Source organism: Lactuca sativa, chromosome 2, assembly GCF_002870075.4.
Source record: "Lactuca sativa cultivar Salinas chromosome 2, Lsat_Salinas_v11, whole genome shotgun sequence".
In the NCBI taxonomy this organism is placed as follows: Eukaryota; Viridiplantae; Streptophyta; class Magnoliopsida; order Asterales; family Asteraceae; genus Lactuca; species Lactuca sativa.
Genome location: NC_056624.2, coordinates 75467971 through 75478097, shown reverse-complemented (window position 1 = coordinate 75478097; position 10127 = coordinate 75467971). Strand labels below are relative to the sequence as shown.

Genomic DNA, 10127 nt, shown 5'->3' with positions numbered 1-10127 from the left:
GAAGCCGAGATAGCAGAGATGAGCCGAGTACCTTACGCTTCTGCAATTGGCTCGATCATGTATGCTATGACTTGTACTCGCCCTGATGTGGCCTTTGCCTTGAGCATGGTCAGTAGATATCAAGGGAACCCTGGCAGAGCCCATTGGATTGCAGTTAAGAATATCCTTAAGTACCTTTGAAGGACAAAGGAATGGTTTTTAGTCCTTGGAGGGAGTGATGACTTAAAGGTGCGAGGGTATAGTGACGCCAGCTTCCAGACCGACAAAGACAACTACCGTTCGCAGTCGGGTTGGGTCTTTACCCTAAATGGAGGAGCGGTGACTTGGAAAAGTTCCAAGTAGGAAATTGTAGCTGATTCAACGTGCGAATCAGAGTACATTGCAGCGAGCGAAGCGTCAAAGGAGGCGATATGGGTGACGAACTTCATTGGTGACCTTGGAGTTGTACCCGCCATAAAGGAGCCTAAGGAAATTTTCTGTGATAATGAAGGAGCGGTTGCCTTGACCAAGGAACCAAGGGATCATGGTAGATCTCGGCATATCGACAGAAAGTATCACTTTATTAGACATCGAGTAGAAGAAGGACACCTCATGGTTAAGAGGATATCATCACAAGATAACCCAGCAGATCCTCTTACGAAGGGACTGAGTAGGGTTAAGCACTTGCAGCACGCTAGGAGCATTGGGCTGAAGGATGATATTAGTTTGGATTAGATAGTTTAGAAACATGTAATTGACATTTAATGATTAAATAAAGGAGTATTATTCAAAAGTTTTATCTTATGTTAATTGTTTAAATATTGTTTCACTTTGCATGTTTTGACTTCCAGAATAATTGAGTTTATTAAGAATAATCGAATTATTCAAACAGTCCACAATCGTTCATATGTTGGAAGTAGGTATGAATGAAGATTGTCATGAATTGGGGTGTAGATTCTCTAAATGGTATTAGACATAGCAAAGGTTTGCTACAACGTTCATGAGTGCTTATGAACAAGTTTTGAGCATTGGAATAAACCCATTCTTGCTAGAATCAATTTATGGAATGTATCGCAAGTGATCGCAAGACGATAATATCATATGGTCTTAAAACCAAGATATATGGTTTATTGTTTACTAATTGGTTGTGCATTGATAATGAGAAACCGCATCAGTAAATTGATGTCATAAAACGCATTGTTGTGTATAATTGATTAATGAATAGTAAATGCATATAAGTCGAAGTTTATCTATTACTTTTATCTTAAGAGGGTAAAAATGATATCATGGCCACTCGATGATTTGATTTGACTTATGTGTCGGGTCCCGGTCAGGACTGAATTGATGTGTTCAATTAAGTTCTATGTCAAATAAATCTGAGATCGAGAGATAATTGCTAGACAATAAGTATGACACTGTTTCATGAGATTGTCTGGACGATATCAAAACAGAGGACTATACGATCCCTTATCTAAAGGACAAGTTACTGATAAGATTAGAGTTCGACAGCGTCTTTGAGAGCTACGATTGCTAATCGAGTTGTATGTTACATTTGTGGTTACTAGACTTATCCAAGTGGGAGACTGTTGGATTAGTGTCTAAGCCCGTAACCATATTTGGTAAATACTTGACCCGGTTGTGCATGGTCCTTTTGGGTTGCCTTCACCAAAGCAACTTGACTGGAGAAATAAATAGAGAAAGACGTTATTATGATTTATTAATATGTTATAAGAATAATATATTAAAGGAGAAATCATATTTGTTTAATTAATATTGGTAAATAATTAATTAGGAATTAATTTTGTTATCAAGTGTAATTAATTAAACTAGAGGGGTTGAATTGTAATTATGTGATAGTTACAAAATAGGTCAATGGTTATCCTTGTAGAAGGATGGACGAATTCAAGCGATTGGATATCCTTGAAATCGTCCATATGGTCCAAGAGATAAGGGTTATCAAGGCTTATCTTATGATTGCTTGGTGGGCAAGCAACTAGATAAGGATAAGGACTGAAACCTTAATCTCAACCCTATATAAAGACCCCTGTGCCTTAAGAAATCATCCCACTTGCTTCTAAGAGATCCCTAGGCCGATTTCTACCTCCTCCCTTCTCTCTCTATAGCCTCTTCAATTGCTTGTGGTGTTTGTGAGCCATTAGAGGCACTACACTTGTGGTGCTTGCTCTCAAGACTTAGGGTTTGAAGATTTAAGTTGTTATTGCAATATAACAACAAGAGGTATGTGATCTAACCTTATATATGACTTTCGAAAATAGCAAGCTACATTAGGGTTTTATTCATGTGTTCATAATGTTGTGTATCTAATAGTGAAAACATAGATCCAAATCTAGGGTTGCATGCACACATAGGATTGTTTGTATAAAACCCATCAGTCTTCTCACTATACTTACCTGAATGACATTTACTGTGCAACCGGATGGTCTTATTTGTGTCACTAACCGGAGGGTCTTATGTGCTTATACTAAGATATGTGATATTATGTATTTTGTCTTTGTGATTTATGTTGTATATTATTTCAGTGCATTTATTGAGATAGGACCAGAGGGTCCAACCCGATCCGTGAGACCGGAGGGTCTTCACTGAGACACATGACCAGAGGGTTCTTATTGAGATATAGTCATGAGGGTTCTTATCGGAAAGAAATGGTTAATCTATGAACATATTCGACACAGGAAACCCTAATTTAAAGAGTCGATGGACTTTCAGAGTATTCGAAATAACCTACTTAGGGAGAAAAAGAATATAATAATCATGTAAATCGCGAGGGAGTTAACAGTGGCGATAATTACAAGTCGATTTCTTGAGCACAACACCAGTGGAGTAGCCCTAATCATAGGTCGTTTTCGTTTTCGTTTTGGTAATTCTTTAATGAAAGCGTAGAAGAAGGGCACTAATATAAAATATATTATGCCCCATCTTTTTTTTTTTTTTTTTCTAATTTCATTTTTGCACACTGAAATATGAAAACATAAATTTAAGAAAGATGTTTTTCCTTCTTGTAAATCATTGATACTTTTCAAGATATAACATAATTCTGATGCTAAACTTTTTTTTCTCAGTAATAACATTGATATATGTCGTAATCCGTCTGTCATTATTTTTTCTAGTATTGAAATTTAAATTCTAAACACTAAATCCTAACATATCCATAAATCCTAAACCATAAAACTAAACATGTTTATATTTTAAAATGTAAAACATACATCTAATATTATTTTAATCTAAATCAATGGTTTATTTATATTTTTAAAACAAAAAAGTAACATATTTATATTTTTAACCAAAAATGACAATATACTTTTAAAGATAACCCTAAACATATTTATAAAGTATTTAAACTAAAATCGAAACAAACTTCTATTTTAAAACGTCAACAACAACACGTTTTTATTTTTTAAAGCCAAAAACCAACATTCTATCATTCTAAAACTAAAAGATTAACATATCTTTATTTTTAATCTAAAACAATAACAAACATAATAGATGTTATCACGGTAAATCATACTTGGTGATACAATGTGTGTTCATTGCAATATGACATTTTCCAAAGGAAAACTATCAGCCGTCCGAATCAAACTCAAAGTAATCATCGGGTATCCTACATACTGAGTATATATATATATATATATATATATATATATATATATATATATATATATATATATATATATATATATATATATATATATATATATATATAATAAAATCATGTCAATACTATTTTTTGAATTTAAGAGTTTTATTTTGGGGTAAGCAAAAACTAACGTACTAAATGAAAATCCAAAATTACCGTAAAAACAAAATAGAAAACCACAAAAACAAACTTAAAATAAAACACTAAAGCATATCATATCATATGAGCAATCAACATGGGATGTCAATCGTTAAACACCAATGATATATTTATTCTAATAAATTAATGTTTTTTTTTTTTGCTTAATGTTATATTCTTATTCAATTTGTTAAATGTTATTTTATAGTTATTTTGATTTAATTTTTTTCCATATATCATTTTATGAGTTTTTTTATTTAATGAATTTCACAATATTTTGATGTAATAATTACAATAAATTAAGTAATAAATGAATATCAATTTTATTAACAGATTTACCATCTTATTTCAAAATAACCAAATTAAACCTTATTAATTTATTTTGTTTATTTATTTACATTTTAAAGATAAAAAAAATCAATTTTAATAATTCATTATTTTTATTTTCTTATAAATCCAAAGTTTTTTTTTAAATATTTAGACTTTTATATTTGATTTTTTTAATTAACTCATGTAATAAATGAATCTTATACCTATATATATATATATATATATATATATATATATATATATATATATATATATATATATATATATATATGAGAGTTTAAGTAATAGATCTCATGTGTGACTCAATCTTTTTTTTTTTTTTGAACGGCAAAGATAAGCATTCATTAAAGGAAAATAGATGTAGATAAAACAATCTAGACTAAGCTAATGTTGATCCAGGAATTTGAATTGGAAACCAAAGCAATGGTTAAACCAGAATTCTCCATGTGAGAGCTAGAATGTTTGAGGCATAGTCAATCTTTGATTGAAGCAACACCAACAGGATAGTACGTCACTATGTGCGACTCAACCTTAACCACTATTCTCAAATCGTGGGGATAAAGCAAACAAATAATTGATGATGGATTTTTTTTTTTTATAAAAAACAAGTAGTTATAGTTCCGTTTTATATACCGCACCGAAAAATCCACACTACACCGGGGGCGGAACACAAACAATAATGCTAGAGGGGCCGAAACTTAAACTTCACACAAATTATATAAAGAAAATTAACCTATGATTACTATATTTTCATTTTAATATAAATTACATGAAAAAATTAACAAACATTAAATGAAAATAATAATACATTGATTTTTTTTAAAAAAAAACTGATATTTTGATAAAAATAAAAAAATAAAATAAAAAACTAATAATCTATAATTTCTTTACCACTCCAAAGGTAATGTCTTTTATATATTAAAATTTGGTCTATAGAATCTTTAAAAACTAATTTAAGATCGTATCTATTTTTTTAAAGCTTGAAAATTAACCGTCTTTTCAGAACTAAATAGATTTTGAAATTAAGAATTATTTGTAAATTGTAATATATCTACAAACGTAGATAACACTATTTGTTATTATTAATAATCTGTACTTTTATAGCTATGATAGAGGCTACAAGCTTGCATATACACAGCTACATTACTTGTTCCAAAGTTTTTACTGCATTACTAAGTCACGTCATATTAATATTCATATAACAATTTTTTTTGAACTGGGTTCATATATACAAATGAGATCTATTAGGTTTAAGCAGCTGAAAGAGAAATAGAGGTGATACGTACCTCATTCCGACGGAGAGGAGAGCACGAACAATAGAAGCAAAACTTTTGTCGGCATTTGGCTCCAACAACTCGGCGATGATAAAGGACAAGAAGTAGGTGGAGAAGAGATAACTAACCTGGCGAGGAGAGAGCAAAAGGCCTGATAAGTTGCATTGCGGTGGTCTGATGGAAGAGTTATGTTTTCAAATGAAAATCTAGCCTGAATATTCTGATTTCAGTCGGAGCGGTGGTGATAACATTTAGGGTTTTCTTTTGTTTTGAAGATTGGAGTTTGTAATTGTGTTTTTTGGTATTTGTATAGAGTTATTACTTAGTTTCCAATGTTAATTTTGTGTTCGATCTAATAAGATTCATTATTCCTACTTAAATTATGTTTCCTTTGATAAGATATTATTTAAATTAGTTTTTGATTTGCTTAACTTTTCTTAACTAGACAACGATAGTTATGATTTTTTTTAATTAGAGAACATAATTACTTGTTTTTAGTAGATAAAAATCTAGAGGGGCCGATTAGTTTTGATTTTCAAATAATTAGTATATGATTATTAATTTCATAAATTCTAATATTAACCGGCTACAAAAGCTGGGGGGCCGTGGCCTCCCCCAGCCCCTGTTCCGCCACTGACTACACTGTTCGTAAAAACCATATACCAAAAGACATACATAATCATTCTATATAACATAGAATAAAACTATGTATTATTGATATCGATTATTAGGTGTTAAAAGCTATAAAAAAAATTAGGTTAATCTTCAAAATCAATATACTTTAAATTTCGAAAATAAGTAAAATATTATAAATAAAAAGAAATTGCTTGAAGAAGTTCAAATTATATTTTAAATTGACATTGATGTTAATAAAAAACTCAATAAGTAAAATATGTTAAGTGAAATTCTTTGCAAATCAAAGGGGTATAATTGAAAGTTCTATTATAATTATGAAGGGATCAAGGGAAGTGGACGTTATTTAATATTAAAATAAAATAACAATAATCAATAAAGAAGAATCAATTTCTTGCGTTTCAGATTTTGTTCATGCATTTACAGTCATCCATAAATGATTAAAAAAGAAAGAATATAAAAAACGTTGATGTAATGAAGAAAATTAAAATATAAAACAAAAGTGGCTTCTAGATACGTTTCTGAAAACATGGTTCACGCTATGAATAATATATTTGATTGATCCAAGATGTAAACCTCAATATATACCATTCATAAAGACTTAACCAAACAAACAAAAATAACATTCTAATGGCTTTAATATGGAAATTTTCTTCTCCGTTTATCCTTTCGAATAGTTCTTTTCATCAAAGAAATATTCTTGTCTGTGACATGCGATTAATTACTTCACAGCAACCCATAGCACTTACAGATGTTACTAAGCCAACGACTCTCAGAAGATCAGCAAATTATCAGCCTTCGTTATGGTCGTATGATTATGTTCAATCGCTTGGTAGTAAATACACTGTGCGTGTGCAGATAACATTTAATTTAAAGTGTCTTTGTTTTCAAGTTTCAGTATTTAATTTAAAGTGTATTTGTTTTCAAGTTTCAGTATATTAATTAATAATCTCCTAGCTTTGTTCTTTCTTTGAGCCAACAGTTAAATAAACATATATGCGTGTTTGTTTGTGTTTCTAGGGAGGGAAGTATATGGCACGATTGCAAGCTCTTAAAGAAGAAATAAGAACCATGATTAGAAAAGAGAATGAAAAGGTGGAACATCCATTAAGTGTACTCAATTTGGTTGATGATTTACAGAGACTCGGCATATCGTATCATTTTGAAGAAGAAATAAGAGATGTCTTGGAGAAGTTATATTACAGAAGTCAAGACAAATGGTCGAAAATGGATCTAAATCTCAAATCTCTTTATTTTAGACTCTTCAGACAACATGGATATCATATTCCTCAAGGTATGTAGTAAATTAAGGATCTCCTTATCGTGCTCTTTGGTTCAGTTCACAAATCACAACCTTTAACGTGAATTAATATAATTACTTAACTGCATTGGTTGTAGAGATATTTGAGGACCTTAAGGATAAGAGAGGGAATTTCAATGGGCACTTCAATGAAGATATCGTTGGTATCCTAAACTTGTATGAGGCTTCCTATTATTCAGTAGAGGGTGAGAGTCTACTGGATGATGCTAGAGATTACGCAACAAGATATCTAAAAGAAAATTTGAAGAACATGGTTGATCAAAATATGTCATCGTTAATAAGTCATGCATTAACTTTTCCGCTTCATTGGAGAGTCCCACGAGTGGAGGCTAAATGGTTTATTGAAGCTTACGAGAAAAGAAATGGCACGAATTCGACATTGATTGAGCTCGCTAAATTGGATTTTAACACAGTGCAAGCAATACACCAAAAAGATCTTAAATACGCATCAAGGTCCATGCATATTTTCTTTTACTTGCTAGATAAAAAAAAAAAACAAAGATGTCGCAAACAACTAGATTCATGGCATACACAAATCTTTACGTGAATCTCAGAAGGTTAAGTTTTGTCAACGCGAGGCTTCATCACTAAGTAAATTCAGTGTATCTAATTAAATATATAGGTGGTGGAAAGAAACATCTTGGGAGAAGTTCGGCTTTGCTCGTGATCATTTGGTGGAGAGCTTTATGTGGAGTATTGCTGTAAATTACAGGCCTAACTTTCAAGGAAGGACAACTCTTACAAAGATTTTTGCCATGATAACTACAATCGATGATGTCTACGATGTGTATGGTACTTTGCATGAACTCGAACAATTCACAGACGTTGTGAGCAGGTCGATGTACAATTCTCTTTTAGTCGAGTGTTTTTTTTGTAACTCTTGGAATTATTTGTTTTCAATTTTGTGATTAACAAAAAAATATGTTTAACAGGTGGGATGTCAATATGATCGAGGAGCTTCCACATTATATGAGAATATGCTTTCTAGCATTATACAACTCGATTAATGAGATAGCATATAGCACATTGACAAACAAAGAGTTCTTCATCCTTCCTTACCTTAAAAGAACGGTAATTTTACATCTTACTTATCAAAAATGATATCTATATCATTTCAGTTGTAATATACAATTTGGTATTTTATTTTTATTGTTTGAATTGCAGTGGCATGATTTATGCAACTCTTACCTAATAGAAGCAAGATGGTATAACAATGGATATACGCCGACGTTGAACGAGTTCCTTACCAATGCATATGTATCAATAGGAGCCGGTGTAGTCATCATGCATGCCTATTTGTTAACTTTAACTAGTGTAACTAAAAAAGAATTGGAACATATAGGTAGAGCTGAAAATATAATTCGACATGCATCTGTTATCGTGCGACTCACTAATGACTTGGCCACATCATCGGTAAATTTTATGCTACTATCTTACTGGTTTATTTATCATTACACACTCACACTCAATTCATTTGGTAAATGGTAAAATCACCGAACAAGGGAGCCAAATTATTTGCACGAGTGTGCAAACAATTATGAGCTAGCTAGCATACATAAACTTAATATTGTTTTATAGGAAGAGTTGGAAACAGGGGATGTTCCAAAGTCTATCCAATGCTATATGCAAGAGAGTGGTGCCACAGAAGTGGAAGCAAGAGAATATATAGAACGATTAATCTTGGAGACATGGAAGAAGTTGAATAAAGAACGCCAAAAAATCGGTTCTTTATTTCCACAAGAGTTCATTGAATGTGTAACGAACCTTGCTAGGATGGGCCACTTCGCATATGATGTAGACAAGCATGCTTACTCGGACATGATGAGGACCCATGTATTATCATTATTTGTTAATCCAATCCAAGGGTTAGCATAAACTGCTTTAGCCATAATGTAACAAATGTTGGAATTTTAGGGTCTTTTTCTTATAGTTCCTTTACTTATCAACTGCTAAATGGGTAATTAACTATTGTGAGCATTAGGGTATTTTGTTTGATAACCTCTAAATAAAAAATATTAGGTTACATCCTAATTGGTTAGCATTGAGCATGTTTCATACAACATTGAACCGATCAAAAAATTTTAGGGGTTTCTAAATGGTTAATGAAGTTAAGATTCTCATATGAATCATAAAGAAGTTGAAACATAAATGGTTCAGTTTTATCAAATAACTTCTAACCAAGGGTAGCAACTTAAATTTTTGGTTCACAAATTAAAATAGTATAGAAACCAGAAAATTGCGAACGAGATTTTAAGTTGCTTAGCTTTACATAGTATATTTTCTTAACAATTAGTGAAAATTTAATTATTTATTCATCTATGATATTAACCTAACAATCTATTAATTTAAATAGGTAATTTCTAATTCTTTTGAATCGAGTTATAACCATGTACAAGCCTATATTGTCATTTACATTATGTGTCAAAAAAATGACCACGTCGATCTCCATAACCTTTTAAAGAGAAAAAATCAAAATAGGAGAAGTTAGTGGAAAAAGTACTAAATCTAATAATGAATGGAAAATCAAAGATAAAAATTGGGAATGGACCTTATATTCTTATACTTCCAATAAGTTTTTATACACAAATTATTCTTATATTTGCTTTCAATTAGTCGTATTCTAATAAAACATCACACATAACCACACACATTTTAACATGAAATCAATGTGACATTTAATAAAATGCTTTGAAATTCAAGCAGACTCTTCATCACAACAAAGTAGTAGCTAAATATGTTTGGTGATAGTTACTAGGAAAACTTTTTAGGTAGTTAGAGTGGTTTGACTCACACATAG

General features: G+C 31.2%; 1 protein-coding gene across 1 annotated transcript; it reads left to right on the top strand.

The window, feature by feature from the left end:
- The first annotated feature begins 6609 nt into the window (after window positions 1-6609).
- On the top strand, window positions 6610-9371 carry LOC111880111 ((-)-beta-pinene synthase, chloroplastic). The gene is made up of 7 exons (XM_023876511.2): window positions 6610-6855; window positions 7030-7303; window positions 7408-7783; window positions 7953-8165; window positions 8263-8401; window positions 8495-8743; window positions 8909-9371. The coding sequence occupies exons 1-7, from the start codon at window positions 6640-6642 to the stop codon at window positions 9203-9205; spliced, it is 1764 nt and encodes a 587-aa protein (XP_023732279.1). The 5' UTR covers window positions 6610-6639; the 3' UTR covers window positions 9206-9371.
- The last annotated feature ends 756 nt before the right edge of the window (window positions 9372-10127 follow it).